This window comes from Cotesia glomerata, unplaced genomic scaffold (assembly GCF_020080835.1).
Source record: "Cotesia glomerata isolate CgM1 unplaced genomic scaffold, MPM_Cglom_v2.3 scaffold_11, whole genome shotgun sequence".
Lineage (NCBI taxonomy): Eukaryota > Metazoa > Arthropoda > Insecta > Hymenoptera > Braconidae > Cotesia > Cotesia glomerata.
This window is the reverse complement of record NW_025401443.1, coordinates 194,592-211,087: the sequence shown is the minus strand read 5'-3', so window position 1 is coordinate 211,087 and position 16,496 is coordinate 194,592. Positions and strand designations below refer to the sequence as shown.

The following is a 16,496-nucleotide window of genomic DNA, read 5'->3' as shown; positions in this document are numbered from 1 at the left end:
CAACTATGCCTGGAATCCGTAAGAAGGATTCCCCCCCCTAAGATAAAAAAAAAAAAAAAAAACACACACACACACACACACACACACACACACACACACAGACACCGTGACAACCTCGCGGGAGTAGTCAGGGAAGCTTCCTATGACCTTCAAACGTCGAGATTTGATGAAAACTCGATTTTTACAAAACGGGGTAAAAACAATAACTTCCCGATTTTTGAAAATCTTCGATTTTCTTAGCGGGAAGTTAATAAAAGCTGTACAACTTGAACTAATAAAAACTGTACAACTTGTACTAATAAATAATAAATAATTATATTAAAAGAATGAGCGACATTTTGTGACCAGTGTATTTCTAGGAAATAATGAGTTTTTTTTAATGAAATTTAGTATTAATTTAGTATCATTAAAAAGGTCGAGGCCTGAATTGATGCCTTTTCAATTTTTCATATGCCTTACTAAAACAGTTTGTTTATTGTGATAAGTTTTCGAAGTTGTTATAAATAGATTCGAATTTAGCGATAAACATAATTTGTTTATTTACTTATTTTGTTTTGCGATAGTTATTTACGATAAAAAATATCAGAAAATCGTAAAGTCAAATTTTTCTTACTCATAATGTCGTAAATCTCGGCAGTCGCATAGTGACTGTAGCAAGCTTGTAATTTATTTTATTACATTTAAGGTAAGAGCCCCCATTATTGACACTATAAGAGTGACGGCGAACATTTGAATTTTTTAACCGTATTAAAATTAATCTGACTAATTTTTTTTGGTATTAGACACTTTTTTTGATTCATCAACTTGTGTATTTTAATTTTTATACTTAAATAGTCGTTAATTGAATGACAAATATATTAATTTGAAATTAGCGACTCAAGTGTAGGTATTATTGACAGAGTGAAATGGTATCGGAGCCAACTATTGACACCCATTGACCCTATTATTGACAGGTGTCAACCCTATCATTCAGATTTAATGGAAATTTAAACTTCGAAAATAATTTATTATTTACTAGTAAACAACAATATTTTGCTCAGACAATTCTTTTTTTATTATAAAATTACGCGAGACAACATGTAAACAAATCCGCTATGTATGTTAAAGAGGTTAAGTTTTTTAAAATTGTAGGCTGTAACTAGTTAAACACATGTTAATTTTTATGTACCTACTATTGACAAAAATATATATCATAAAAAAGATGTATTTTTTGAATTTATTATAATAACCGACTCTATTTGCACCATCATTCTTTAAACTTCATCCTTCTAACCTTAAACAGTCATCAAGAAAGTCTTTATCAGTGGAAAGCTTCGTAAAAAGTATCAGGTAAGAGAGTAATCATGTTTTTTTTTCGTATATCTCGAAAAGTAAGGGAGATAAAATATTGAAGTACTAGACCTTTTTTATAACAAATAAAATTACCTACAAAACATAATTCATGTAAAATAGCTCTATCTCGCTTACTTTTTGAGATATTTTCAAAAATCTACCATGCTGTCATAGATGCGCGCAAGAGGAGCTAGAATAAGAAAAAGTGTTTTGCCGTGTCATATGGTTTTGATTGAGACGGAGAAAGCAATAGACTCTTCTACCCTCTCGCACGCATGTGAGCAACGAGTTTGCGCTCGCGCGCCACGGTGACCGTAGCTATAATGAGTAAGAGCGAAATAGCTGAATTTTCTGTCTCTTTCTGCAAAGGCGTAGGACTAAAACATAAATTACCTATCTTAAATAAATTCTTTTACCTGCAGGTAAAAGTCTAAAAATATAAATGCTACATCAAAATTTATAAAAAAAATTTAAAATTCAATTAAAAAAAAATTTTTTTAAATATAAACCGTTTTGAGCGAAATATTGAGGTAAATCCGTTTTCACCCCTTCAGTTTTAATAGAAGGGATGACAAAAAAAAATTTTTTTTATCTACGATTGTTGTTTATAATTAAAAAAAAAAATAAAAAAAAAACATTGGAAAAGTCCAATCTTTGTATTTTCTATTAAATTTTTATTTTTTAAACCCTTTATACCGTCCTAGGAGTAAAAGGATGCGTTTTAGGGAAAAAATGGTCCGAGAGAGGTTGCCCTAAAATTTTATGTTCTACAACTTTTATTTAAAACTTTTTTTAATATTTTCAAAATTTAACCCAAAAATCGTATTTTGGGGTAGTTTTTCATTTTTTTCACCCTCTTCCCGGGGGTTGAAAATTTTTTTACTTTGCCCACAGTTTTCTACGCATTTTCCTGATTATTTCCATATAAATTTATCCGTATATGTGAAAAACCCGATTTCACGGTCTTTTTGACTGGACTAGATAAAGATCTTGTGGAGCTGGTCTGTAGCGGGCAAATGATATTGACGGCAAAGGACCTGACGACAGCCATGCCGGATAGTATACTTGACGACCAAGTGGATTTTGGAGTCATAAAAGATTATTGTAAAGAAGACACTTACGTAATACTGAAAAAATGGTATCAAAGCGGCGTTCTGAGCAACTATATATTTGCAGAACGTGTCGAAAGACAGTACTTACAGAATGCGTTCAGTGTGAGTGCTTCCTGCTTTGGTACCATTTCAAATGTGTAAATTATAAACCACGAAACAAAAAAGTTATTGCAAAATGGTTTTGCAATAACTGCAAGTAAATTTAAAGACCTATATTTTTTCATGATAAGATGTGTGACTATTCACACGTACAAAAACCCGGATAAATCAACGCCGCGTAAGTATAAGAGCCTTTAACATACGCCGCGTGAATATAAGGGTCCTAACATTCCAGCAGCGTGAGTATAAGGCCCTTACATTCGCGCGGTGTTGATTTATCAAGGTTCTTTTTATGTACGAATGAAAACAACATTGCCAATAATTTATATGAGTTACGTTGAGATAATCATAAGTAGATGCATGTACTTTTAGTATGTATTTTGGACGAGCTATTAAAAAATAAATCTTTCATTTTTATTAATAAGTAGTTGGATTTATCAGTATTGCTAACATACTTTGTATTTATCACAAGCCTTAGAGATACGCAGCATGGATACGCAGCACGGACATCCACGCGGAGATGCAAGTATGTATAAATTAAAAAAAAGTAAGTACGTTGAAATATTACTCCGAAATCTTTGAAAAAAAAGAATAATAGTAAGATAAATTTATTTATAACTAATTAATAATTGAATTCTTACTTATTGCCAGCATAATTTTCTATTTAATCCAAGCCTTAGATGTCCGCAGCGTTAATGGATGTAGATGCACGCTGGTAAATCCACGCAGCGTGGATTAATACTTACATCCACGCGGAGATGCAAGTATGTATAAATTAAAAAAAAAAATAAGTACGTTTAAATATTACTCCGAAATCTTTAAAAACAAAAATTATATCAATTTATTCATGATTAATTAATAATCAAATTCTGTACTATTGCTAGCATAATTTGTATTTATAACGAGGCTTAGAGATACGCAGTAGAGATCTGAGTATTAATCCACGCTGCTTACCTCTAAGGATTGTTATAAATATAAATTATGCTAGCAATAGGCAAGAATTTAATTATTAATTAATCATAAATAAACTGATCTTGATTTTTTTGGAAAAATTTCGGAGTAATATTTAAACGTACTTACTTTCTTTAATTTATACATACTTGCATCTCCTTGTAGATGTAAGTATAAATCCACGCTGCGTGGATCTAAATCCATTCACGCCGCGTATCTCTAAGACTTATAATTTGAGTATAAATCCACGTAGCAAGGGTTAATAGTTAAATCTACAGGGAGATGCAAGTATGTTTAGATTTAAAAACGTAAGTACGTTTAAATATTACTTAGAACTCTTTAAAAAGAAATAACAATATTACTTTATTAATGACTAATTAAAAATTGAATTATTTACTGTTGCTAGCAAAATTTGTATTTATTACAAGCCTTAGAGAGACGCGGCGTGAATGAATTTAGATCCACGTAGCGTGGATTAATACTTATATCTACACGTAGACGCAAGTATGCGTGAACTCAAAAATTAAGTACATTTGAATATTAAACCGAAATATTTATTAAAATAATAATAATAATAATAATAATATACTTTTATTTATTCCTAAACTTATTAACTTACTAACTTATTATTAACTTTATTTCAAAACACATTTTATTTACTGACTCATACATGTTATTAATATCATGTAATTTTAATTATCAATTTCTATCAATTCGAATATTTTAAGTTTTGTTTTGTTATAAATTTCGCTTGGCGGCAGTAATTTAATTCAACTGATGCCATACTCGGATGCTTTCGGATTTTTTCGATTCTCTTCGTTTTTCGTCAACACCAATGATAAGGTAGTTATTTATGTTATTATACTATTCGTATTTTTACTAGTTATTTGTGGGTTATAGTCTTTTATTTAATATATTATTATATATCGTTACTACATACATACATTATTATTAAATAAATTTTGATTACAATTTATTACATTTATGCTCACAATCATTGATGATCATCAACTTTCAATTCGAGATTTTGCGTTAATTGTATTATTTTTTTATGGTTTTCCTGCATAATATATATATATATATATATATCTATATATATATATATATATATATATATATATATATATATATATATATATATATATATATATATATATATATATATATATGAGTAAATACTCAAGTTTAATTTATTTTGATATTTTATCTCCCGTTCGATGTAGTGAACTCATTTTAAATTTACGATATCATCATTAGTGTTTCGGTATAAAACTAATTTCTTATAGTCACGCTTAAGCTCAAAACAAGCTCATTTTTCCGATTTTCCTGAGTTACAGTATAGCCACGCTAGAGTCACGCTAGAGTCACGCTACAGACAGTTTTACGTGTGAATAGACACGTCCTAAAAAATTTCGGCATTTTAATTATTATTAATCAAGAAATTAACTTAAAATAATTTTTATTCAATGACAATTTGCTTATTAATACTTGATACACGTTAGAGAACGAATTTGTCAACGAGTTGCAAGAAAAACACTAACATCGTTCAGAAAACATAGCCTTAAAACGATTAAGAAAAAATAAGAACCTACCTTCATTATCGGTGGTGAATTCTTTTATCGGCGATATGAGCAGTTGGTAAAAAACTTCTTATTTGAAAATTTGAAATTTTAAACTCATCATCACGCGGGGAAAACAAAACTGAATAAATAGAGAAAAATTAATAACACTATACGTTAATAAAATATTTTAAGCGGTTAAAAATAATTTAATACTTGCACAAATACACTTAACGATTGTTGTTGTACAATTTTTTTCAATTTCTAAGATTTTAAAAACAATCCAAAAATATTTTAACGCAAAGTTATGTAAAATAAACTAATTTTAGAATTTGTTTTCTTTTTTTCAATCGAAAAAAAAATAGAAAGAAAAGTCGGCACAAAATCTAAATAGGTGGGTTAAATACTATCTTAGTTGAAATTTTTTTTGAGACAAAAAATTGAAAATCGAAGGTTCCTGTCGGGTTTATAAATAAAAGTGGAACACAAGATTTTAGTTTAATCTGAATCTAAGTTTATTTAATCTTCTATTAAATATAAAACACTTCTAAACAATATTAGCTATCAAGTAAAATACGTATAATAATGTTATCAATATTAATAAGGATGCTTGAGTTGTAACTAGTAGCACACGAACAGTCAAGCGTCCAAGCAACAAGATGTGCAAGCCACAGCGAGCAAGCCGGAGAGAGAGTCGTATGCGCAGCTAGCCTGCGCGTAGACCGACGCTATCTCCGTATAAATCAATATTGATTTAGTTGTCGCTTTGAGCGGCAAATACAAATATAAAGTATATTAAAGACTTAAATAATTAAGTAACTGAACAAGAAAATCTTGTACTCTTAACACTCTCTCCATTTTCTTGTTTCCAGCTTCCACTGCTCTACTTCTTTCTGTCATTAGGTTTCTCTGCAACATAATGAAATAATAATTATAATTAATTCTAAATAGCTTCTAATATACTTCTAATTGTTTAATCTAATAATTTATCTCTTAAGTATCTAAAAGGTTCTGCAGGTAGTGGCTTAGTTAGTATATCAGCCAAATTTTCTTTTGTAGAAATCCAACAAACTCTTATTCTATTTTCATTAACACATTGTTTAATGAAATCACCATGGGTTTGTGCCATGTGTTTTCTACTACCTGTTTTCTCTCGTTCTAGTAATTCTAATCTAATTTCATTTACGCTGTTATCGAACATCTTAAGTTTATGACTTCCATCCTTCTTAGTACAGTCGTCTGCTGACTTGTTATCACACCAAATAGTAGTAGGAAATAATGTCTTTCCAATTACAAATCTAATTGCTTTATCTAAAGATATTATCTCTTGACAAGCATCACTCATTGCCAAATATTCTGCTTGACAGGTTGACAATGTAACGTAATTCTGTTTGTGACTTCTCCAAGCAATTACGTCACCAAAAAGTCTAATAATATATCCTCCTGATGACGTGGAGTCATCATTATCTCTGAAACTAGCATCTGAGAAAGCTTCTAAGTCATCTGAGTTACCTGTATATTTCAGGTTTGAATTTACTGTACCTTTCAAATATCTCAAAATTCTTTTAACATCTTTCCAGTCATCTTCGGTAGCACTTAATTGTTTTTTAGCTAAGTAATGTACAGCAAACGAAATATCTGGTCTATTTCCATTTGCTAAGTACATAAGACTTCCAATTGCCTCTCTGTATGGAGCTTTTCTAGTGATTGATGATTGTTCACGTTCAGATGATTCTAACTCTTTCAATTTTCTTTTTTTACTTCTATTTTCAGCTTGTCTAGTAACCATTGGGGTATTCTGCGGGTTATAGTCAGTCATCTTAAATCTGTCTAAAATGCTTTCTATATAGCTACTTTGATTTAATATGATGTATTTCTCTTCTCTATTTCTTTCTATCTCAATTCCAAGAAATTTCTTGGGTTCACCAAGAACTTTCATCTCAAAATTCTTACATAAATGATTTCCAATTTCATCTAACTTCTTTGGATCATTGCTAGCAGCTAAAATGTCATCTACATAAATTAGCAGTACAGCTACAATTCCATTTTTTTTTCTCCAAGTGTATAAACATGGTTCATGTAAATCATTTTCGAGACCAATTTCTTTTACCACTTGATTGAATTTTATATTCCACTTCTTAGGACTTACTTTTAATCCATACAAATATTTCTTTAATTTAAGTATCTTTGTTTGTTTTGTCTTTTCATCTACATCTAGACCTTCTGGTATCTTCATGTAAATGTCTTCATCTAAATTTCCATAAAGGAATGCAGTTTTCACATCATATTGACAGATTTCTAGATCATATTTATTTACTATTGAAAGTAATGCTCGTATGAGTGATAGTCTAGATACTGGCGAATATGTATCTTTTAAATCATAATCGTTCTTATCTTTAATCTCGACATACTAGTCGTGCTTTATAAAGTACATCTTTATTTACTTCTACTTTCTTTTTAAATACCTATCTTGAATCAATGATATTTAATTTTCCTTTAATTTTACTTGCTTCTTTCAAATCTACGAATTCCCAGACATCATTTTTAGTTATTGAGTCCAATTCATCTTTGATAGCCTTCATCCATTGACATCTTTCACTTGAGTTGCTTGCCTCATCATAGTTAATAGGTTCTTTGTTTAAAGAAGTAATTAAACATCTTATTAATTCTTGTTCATCCATCTTAGATTGATCTTCAGACACGTTGACACTTTTTGCAAAGCTTATGTCTTCAATCAATTTATCTTTTCCAGATTCTAATTTTCTTTTCATCTCACCTCTAGTACATGGTCTAATTTCTTCTGATGAATTCTTCTTTTCAATTAAGTTTTTAACATCTAGTGGATTTTTACGGGGTCTTCCTCTTTTTCTTTGTTCCGGTTTCTCCTTTTCTTCGTTGATTTTGTCTTCTAAATTATTTGGTACATTTTCATCTGACTTCCAACTAATTTCATCTTCAGTTTCTTCTGTTTGTTTATTCTTATATACATCTTTGTACACTAATTTTTCATTGAATCTAATATGTCGTGACTCTAGAAATTTTCCAGTACTTGGGTGCCATAACAAGTATCCTGTGGGTTTATATCCTACCATTACAGCTTTGATTGCTCTCTCGCTGAACTTGTGCTCTGGTTTTGGAATTCTAATATATCCAATACATCCAAATCTTTTAATTTTATCAAAATGACAATTTTCATTCTTATTAAATTTCATCAATGGTACATCATAATCTATAGATTTATGTGGTGTTCGGTTGTATGAGTGAACAGCTGCGTCCACTGCTAACTCCCACATACTCTTGGGTAAACCAGAATCTAACATATAGGTTCTGACTTTTCTCTGCAACGTAGCGTTGAATCTTTCAGAGACTCCATTGTGTTCAGGGGTATAAGGCGGTGTTAATTCTAATTCTATCTTTTCTTTTCTTAAAACCTCTAGAAATTTTCCACCAGTGAATTCTGTTCCTTGATCCGATCTAACGTAGCATACTTTTTCATCTTTGCCGAGTAAATTTCTTGTAGATATTAGAAATTTTTCTAATGTTTCTCCTGATTCATCTTTAGTCTTTACTGGGTATGCTCTAGCTAATCTGGAGTAATCATCTATGTACACATTAATAAATCTTTTGTGTCCTGGGTGTGAAGTTGGTTTTATTGGACCCATCGTGACCGTATGTATTATTTGTAATGGTCTTGATGCTCGTCTTCTAACTTCTTTAAATGGTAATTTTTGCATCTTTGACATAATACATATTTCACAATCTAGAATTGAATCATCAAATCTAACTTTTTCTAATTTACTGTATACTTTCTGTAACTTCTTGAGATAATTTAATGAAGCATGACCAAGTCTTACATGCCATAACATAGCTTCATTTATTTTACTTGACTCTGTTGTCCCTTGCTCTAATGGATTTGATGTGAATAGCTCTTCTAAATTCTTAATGCTCTCGATGTCATCTAACTTAATTGTATTTCTAGTTATTAAACTAGAATCCCAATTAAACATGTCATCATCTGGATTTTCAGGATGTTGTTCTATTTCTGGAGGTGTTGTAACTTCTTCCTCCCTCCTAATTGAAGAATCCTTGACCTCTATGTTTTCTGAATCTCCCTCCTTCCTTTGTAAATCTACTTCTGATTCATCGGTGTCATCTTCTTGAATCATTACAGCTTTACAACGATAAGTATTGTATTCCCAATCTAATTTGTTTTTGTCGTCGATGTAATTCTTAACTTTGAAGTTCAAGATCCAGTTGGGTTGTTCATATATTCCTTCTAGTATTATTTCTTCTAAATTTTCACTAAATACTCTCAAAGTCTTATCATCTAAATAAATCTTAAATCCTTTATCTACTAATTTTCTTAATGATAATAAATTATCTGATACATCTTTAGCACTGATAACATTTGATAATTTAATTATCTTGTTATCTTGATTCGTGTAGAGCAAAAGATCGCCTTTTCCATCTATTAAAATATCAGCCGATTTATTCTTATTGGCACTCTTAATTACTTTATTTTCACATTTTTCAAAATTGCTTAATATCAATCGATTTTTTACTATGTGATCTGTTGCTCCTGAATCAGCAATAAATTTAATCTCATCTATTAAATCTTCATTTAATAATTTCTTACCTTGTCTTTCATCAGTCACTCTTTTTGCACTTCTACTGTCCCGTTTAGGTGCATTTTGAGCTGACTGTTGATTATTCTTATTACAATTCTTAAAACGTCTATCATTATTATATGGCTTAGAATTCACATTATTTCTAACTTTAATAAAACCTCGTCTATCTACTTTACCTCTAGATTTTATATTATCATTATTCAAAATCTTACTTTTGAGTCTTCCTTCCTTGCATTCTGCACCTTTGTGATTTTTAATGTCCTGGCAAAAATAGCAAAACCACAAGTCTTTTGACAATAGACAGTCCTCGATTCTATGTCCAGTCTTAGCACATCTGTAACATCTTGTCTTGCTGTCAAATTTTGCTATCTGTGCTTTAACAGTATCATCTCCATCTCCGGTCTTCTTTTCTGCTTCTAACTGTAGAATAAAAGATTTCATTTCATTTAATGTCATCATCTCTTTTGACTGAGATCTCTTAAGAAAATCTGCGGACATTAGTTGAGGAGTTACAGGGGTTATAGCTTGATAAAAAGCTGATCTAATCTCCTGCTCAGTTAATTTTTCTCCATCTCCGCAAGAATCATATTCTCTAATGATCTGGTCAAATCTTTCACAGAAGTCATTGACCTTCTCATTCTTTTTCATCTTAATTGAATACAATCTTTTTCTAACTGAACTTGATGTAAGGTTTATCTGTTCTTTTCTACATTCTTTAATTCTTTTTAAAATTTCTACGGGTTCAGAAATCTCAAGAATTTTCTTGTGATAATTTTCATCTAAATGATTAATAATAATATCTCTAACAAGGCATTTTCTTTTATTATTCATTGAATTTGATAAGTTATTATCATTACTGTTATTTTCATCTATTACATCTAACAAATCACAACTAGTAAGTTCTGATTTTAAATAATCAAACCAGATATTATAGTTTGATTTTTGAGTTAATCTATAATCTCTTCTAACGTTAATCTTACTTTGATTTGATAGTAATGCATCTTTAATTACATTCAAATCTCTAGAGATAGTACTGTTCCCATTTGTAACTTCTAAATCATTCTTATTTGGGAAAGTAGGAAATTTATGTGAATTCTTTACCTTTGTTGCTTCTGCTTTAATCTTTTCTCGATCTAACTCTGATTGATAACCTTTTGTCATCACCTTTAGTGCATCTAACATTGCAATAGAGACTTCCTCGAGTCTCCTAGCTGTTTTTCCAATTGACGCTGCCATCTCTTGAGTCTGCTTGTTTGACTCCAACATCAACCTCTTCATGTCTTCTAAATTCTTATTACCAAGCATTAACATCTTTTCACTGCTTCTAATCTTAATCTTGGTCTGTTCACTCTTGTCTTTAAAGTCATCATCTGCACCATCATCTTTGCTGTCATTCTTACCATCATCTGTAACATCATCTATATTGTCATCTTTATCTGTAAACATGTAATCTTAATTAGTATCTGGGATTTTCTTAACATCTATACATCTTTATACATCTAAATAGGCCTCATCTAACTACTCTTAAACACTTTCATCTTTTCTTAAAGTGTGTCTACTAATTATGTTTACAGCTTCTAAATTATTTTATAGTCATTACTTACTCATCGACTGGCCTGGTTTGACAGGAGTTGAGAAATGTTTCATCCTTTCAAGTGACACTTTTACATCTTTAATGTCACTAGATTTTGTTGATGATTCCGGATTATTACCATTTGTTTGTTGCATTAATCCTTTGCGGAATTGAGACAAACTGTGGAGCGTGTCCTCAGTTTTCTCAGTCTTAATCTGTAATGCTGGGTCCTTCTCAGTATTTCCAGAATCTTGTTCAACATGTTCAAACATCTCCTTACTGTCATTATCATCCAGTAGAGCTTTGTCTGACTCTGACATCTATTTCGGATTTTATGAAACAGAATTTAAATTTAATTAAATATGCATTTAATTAATAATTTATCATCTATCTCTTATTATTAATATTCTAAAATTCTATTCATCTAGTACCCGATACTCTTCTTAATATTGGATCTGTTTCGTGCTTCTAAATTAAAATAAACGCACAGCAATTCACTTTAATTTGAAACGCAAGATTGATCATTTACACAGCACCACCTCGAGTATGCACACCTATTCCAACGTATAGTTTTACGCACGGCAATAAAACAACGTTGAAGGTGGTTGATCACGCACACACTCGGGATACATTATGCAAATAAACAACTTCACAAACTATAAGCTACTTGATGCCGAACACAAGCGTCGCATAGCCAAAGTTACCGAAATAGCTTTAATATGTATTTTATATTAATTAATATCACTGACATGTCAAAATACATTTTTTTTTTTTTTTATAATTATTAAAATTAATAATTCACTTTTAAAATTTAATTTAAAACATCTTCTAAAAATCAAAATCTAAACATACTATTGTAATACACGTGATACTCGTGTACTATAGTTATTGTGACGCAGTTGGCCGACATCTTGAATTTTTAGCGTCTACCGGCCTCATTAGCGATTTCATCATCTACTTAAATTAAATCTATTTGTCACCATCTAATATATTAAAAAAATATTTTCAGTCATCCATGAATTTATTTAATTAAATTAATAAATATTTATCAAATCTTTTTAAGTTATCTAAATTAAGCGTCTATTAAAACGTATTCATTACGTTTTATATTTTCTATGCATGCATGCTTTTGTTCATCTATAATTACGTCTTATATTCTTTTATTTATTTTCCAGAATATCTTTTCTGAATAAATATTCATAAATACTCTTACCTTGTGATCAATCACTTTACCCAATTTATTTTTAATAAATAAATCACGTACGCAGTGGAAGCGTGCACTGGGTTATCATAACCTGTCGGGTTTATAAATAAAAGTGGAACACAAGATTTTAGTTTAATCTGAATCTAAGTTTATTTAATCTTCTATTAAATATAAAACACTTCTAAACAATCTTAGCTATCAAGTAAAATACGTATAATAATGTTATCAATATTAATAAGGATGCTTGAGTTGTAACTAGTAGCACACGAACAGTCAAGCGTCCAAGCAACAAGATGTGCAAGCCACAGCGAGCAAGCCGGAGAGAGAGTCGTATGCGCAGCTAGCCTGCGCGTAGACCGACGCTATCTCCGTATAAATCAATATTGATTTAGTTGTCGCTTTGAGCGGCAAATACAAATATAAAGTATATTAAAGACTTAAATAATTAAGTAACTGAACAAGAAAATCTTGTACTCTTAACAGTTCCGAACTTCGAAAAAATGACGGTTTTATTGAAAAAACGAAAATATTTCATATCTCCTGACTTTTTAAAATTTTTTTTTATTTTTTTCTGAAAACTACAATTAAAAATAAAATTAAAAAAAAAATGCCAAAAGGTCAATTTGTGTCAAAGATATAGCAATTTGAAAAAAAAAAACGTTTTTTTTCAAAAATTCGTAACTTTTTTTGGGTTAGGTAAAAAAATCTGAAAAAATTCAGAAAAATGTCTTTGGTAGGATAGAAAATGATAAAAAATTTTCAGCGAAATCGAAGGGGGTCGGGCCGAAACCTCGGTGATTTGGCATGGAATGCCCCATATATTTTCGGAGGTTTGCTTGTCCATGTTCAATAAGCATTGACGTGTTGATACCTCCTTAGCAAGATTACCGTATTTTTCATTGAAAAGTACTTCGAGTGACCTTATCAGATTATTCAGTTTAATTTCATTTTGTCATAAGGGATGGAAACATTATCTATTATCGTAAAGTATCGTGTTTATAGTCGTTCTCGGAATTCTTATACACTTCTTACGAAAATTAAGGGAGCAAGAATAAAATCCAAATTTTTGAGGAATTTTCAACAGGCTGTTACTTGTAGAAAAATGGTCGTACAGCAAATAAAAAAAAGCAAATTGTAGCTCGAAGTGTCTAGTTTTTGGATCTGAGTTTGAAAATTTTTTTCTGAGATTTTTTTTTGAGTAATCTTAAGAAAACCACCGAAAAAAAAATTTTCGAAATTTTTTTGGTTTTTTTTTGTCTACGGACTAAATTTTTTCGACTTAACCTCTATATGGACCAGATAACTTGATTATTGAGCTTCAATTTGGTTTTTTTAAAATCTCGATGCGAGCATTTCTTGCTGAGATATCGGTGTTTAAATGGAAAAAGATCATTTTCTCTTTGATTACCAATATCTCAGCAACCAATGATCGCACAGAAAATTCAAGGTTGGTTTTATAAACTTGAATAAATTCTTTACAAGGATTGGCTATTAATTTTTGAAAAAAATTTTTATCAATCTTTACATGAATTTGAAAAAGCAACCAAAAAAGGGCTGTTTGCAGTTTTTTGGAAAATCAAGCGCCTTATCAAAAATATCGCGGAAACCACTAATGTTGTGTGCCTTTTACTGCTCAATATACCCACAAAAACCCTACAAATTTTCAATTGAATCCAGCCAACCGTTTTTTTTTCCTACTTGATTGAATTTTTGAAAAAATTAAAGGAGCAAAAATTTCGCTGTGACAAGGTCATGATTTTTATTAAAAATAAAAAAAAAATTATTTTTCTATTTTTCTCTCAATTCTGTATTAGTGACTTTGTAGAGTAAGAAAAAAAAAAAAAAAAAAAAATCGAAAATTTTTGAAAAAAGCATTCAAAAATTTTTGGAAAATTTTTTATTTTCTTCAAAAAAAATTTATTTTTCAATTGGCTGTCGGTGAAAAAGTGAGTTGCTACATTTTTTTAACTTTTAGCAAATTAAAAAAAAATTTAAAGTAAAAAAAAAAAATTTTTGAAATTTTTTTTTCAATTGGGTGTCAGTGAGAAAGTGAGTCGCTACATCTTTTTAATTCTTAACTGATTAAAAAAAAAATTTAAGAAAAAAAAAATTTTTGTTTTTTTTTTCGAAAATTTTCGAATTTTTTTTTTTTTTTTATTTTCTAATTTACCAAGTCACTTATACAGAATTAAGAGAAAAATAAAAAAAAGATTTTTTTTCATTTTTAATAAAAATAATGACCTTGTTAGAGCGAAATTCTTGCTCCTTTAATTTTGTCAAAAATTTAATCAAGTGGAAAAAAAAACGTTCTGCTGGATTTAATTGAAACTTTGTAGGGTTTTGTGGGTATATTGAGCAGTAAAAAGCACACTTAACATTAGTGGTTTCCGTGATATTTTTGATCAGGCGCTTGGTTTTCCAAAAAACCGCTAAAAGCCCATTTTTTGGTTGCTTTTTCAAATTCATGTAAACAAGTTATCTGGTCCATATAGAGTTTAAGTCAAAAAAATTTTTTCAAGTCTGTAGACAAAAAAAAAAACAAAAAAAATTTCGAAAATTTTTTTTTCAGTGGTTTTCTTAAGATTACTCAAAAAAAAATCTCAGAAAAAAATTTTCAAACTCAGATCCAAAAACTAGACACTTCGAACTACAATTTGCTTTTTTTTATTTGCTGTACGATCATTTTTCTACAAGTTACAGCCTGTTGAAAATCCCTCAAAAATTTGGATTTTTTTCTTGCTCCCTTAATTTTCGTGAGAAGTGTATAAGAATTCCGAGAAAGACTATAAACACGATACTTTACGATAGTAGATATTGTTTCCATCCCTTATGACAAAATGAAATTAAACTGAACAAAATCTACAAAATCTAATAAAAAACAAAATCGGCTGAAAAATTTTTTAATTCAAATTAAATTATCAAAATTACTTTTTATGGCCCGCCAGAATTATAAACCTTCAATAACTTCATTAAATAATAGTTTAATAAAAATAATTCATCAATTTTTAATTGCCAGGACAGAAATACAAATCAAGCAATCGCATTCAATAACACATGACTAAATTTCAGTCGTAATTAACCTCACACGTCATGATTATTGCGAATTAATTAAGGAAATTTACTCGTCGTTCAGTAAATAATCCCCATAATTAATTAAAGTCGCTGATTCGTCGATAATACGCCGGTAATAATAATCATTCGATATAAAATATTTTAATTCAACCTAAATAAATAACAATTAATTAATAAGAATTAACGTTTGTACACATCAAAATTAATTAGGTAAAATTAATCATAATATACATACAAAGTTTTGTTGATAGATTTTGATAAATCATTCATAAATGCTAATTTATCATTATTTTTTAAAGAGTTCAATGGAAAAAAACCAAATAAAAAAAAACTTACAGTAAAAAATACTGTCGAAATAGCATAAATAAACAATAAATTATTGTAATGATTTTTACGTTTATTGGGGCTATTTATTATCAAATCAGATTTATTTTCTGATTTAAAATAAATAGTAGTAAAATAAAAAATTTTCACTAATTAACTCATAGACGTTTGTTATTTCATATCCAATCAGCTGATTAAAACGCTACCCACAAAATTCTAGGATTTAAAACTAACAACTAAAGTAAACGTGGTTTAATATCGAAATTCTCTCGATACTAATCGAAAAAATAGACTCGAATTTCTGATAGGTTAAGGATTAGAGCGTGCTTTCAGAACGAAATTTAAATTTATAGTACTGAAAGTCAGGGCCAAACATTATCAAACAAGGCGTAAATATTAGAAAAAGTCTTGAATATTTCTAAGACAGCAAAAATCAGCTAAAAATATAGTTTGGAATACGGTTAAATAGGTTTCAAATTGATCAAATGAATGTAAATATTGTTTAACCGATAGAAAAAACATTCAATAGAAATTTATATGAGGAGTTGCGCCTTCGGGCTTGATCGCTCCAACTCGTGTAAATTCGTGTCACACCATGGCTGTCGCTCATGCGCGCCCTGGTTAGCGGGAGAGAAGCCGGCT

The 16,496-nt window shown here is 29.7% G+C and overlaps 1 protein-coding gene across 2 annotated transcripts; it reads right to left on the bottom strand.

Annotated features, from left to right (window-relative positions):
- Positions 1 to 7,464: 7,464 nt before the first annotated feature.
- LOC123273621 lies at positions 7,465 to 12,933 on the bottom strand. 2 transcript variants are annotated; one of them, XM_044741053.1, is made up of 4 exons: positions 12,468 to 12,933; positions 11,286 to 11,574; positions 10,783 to 11,117; positions 7,465 to 10,101 (listed from the first exon to the last, which is right to left on the bottom strand). In XM_044741053.1, exons 2-4 carry the CDS (start codon positions 11,572 to 11,574, stop codon positions 7,519 to 7,521), a joined length of 3,207 nt encoding a protein of 1,068 aa, XP_044596988.1. In that variant the 5' UTR covers positions 12,468 to 12,933; the 3' UTR covers positions 7,465 to 7,518. The 2 variants fall into 2 exon arrangements, with proteins under 2 accessions (XP_044596988.1, XP_044596989.1); XM_044741054.1 differs by having other exon boundaries at positions 10,783 to 11,087.
- Between the last annotated feature and the right edge of the window lie 3,563 nt (positions 12,934 to 16,496).

Coding starts and splice junctions, on each gene's coding strand:
- LOC123273621 (XM_044741053.1), bottom strand. CDS start 11,574: ATGTCAGAGTCAGACAAAGCTCTACTGGATGATAATGACAGTAAGGAG. Junction 11,118..11,285: donor CAAACCAGGCCAGTCGATGA/GTAAGTAATGAC, acceptor ACATGTTTACAG/ATAAAGATGACAATATAGAT. Junction 10,102..10,782: donor TTAAAGCAGAAGCAACAAAG/GTAAAGAATTCA, acceptor TTTATTCTACAG/TTAGAAGCAGAAAAGAAGAC.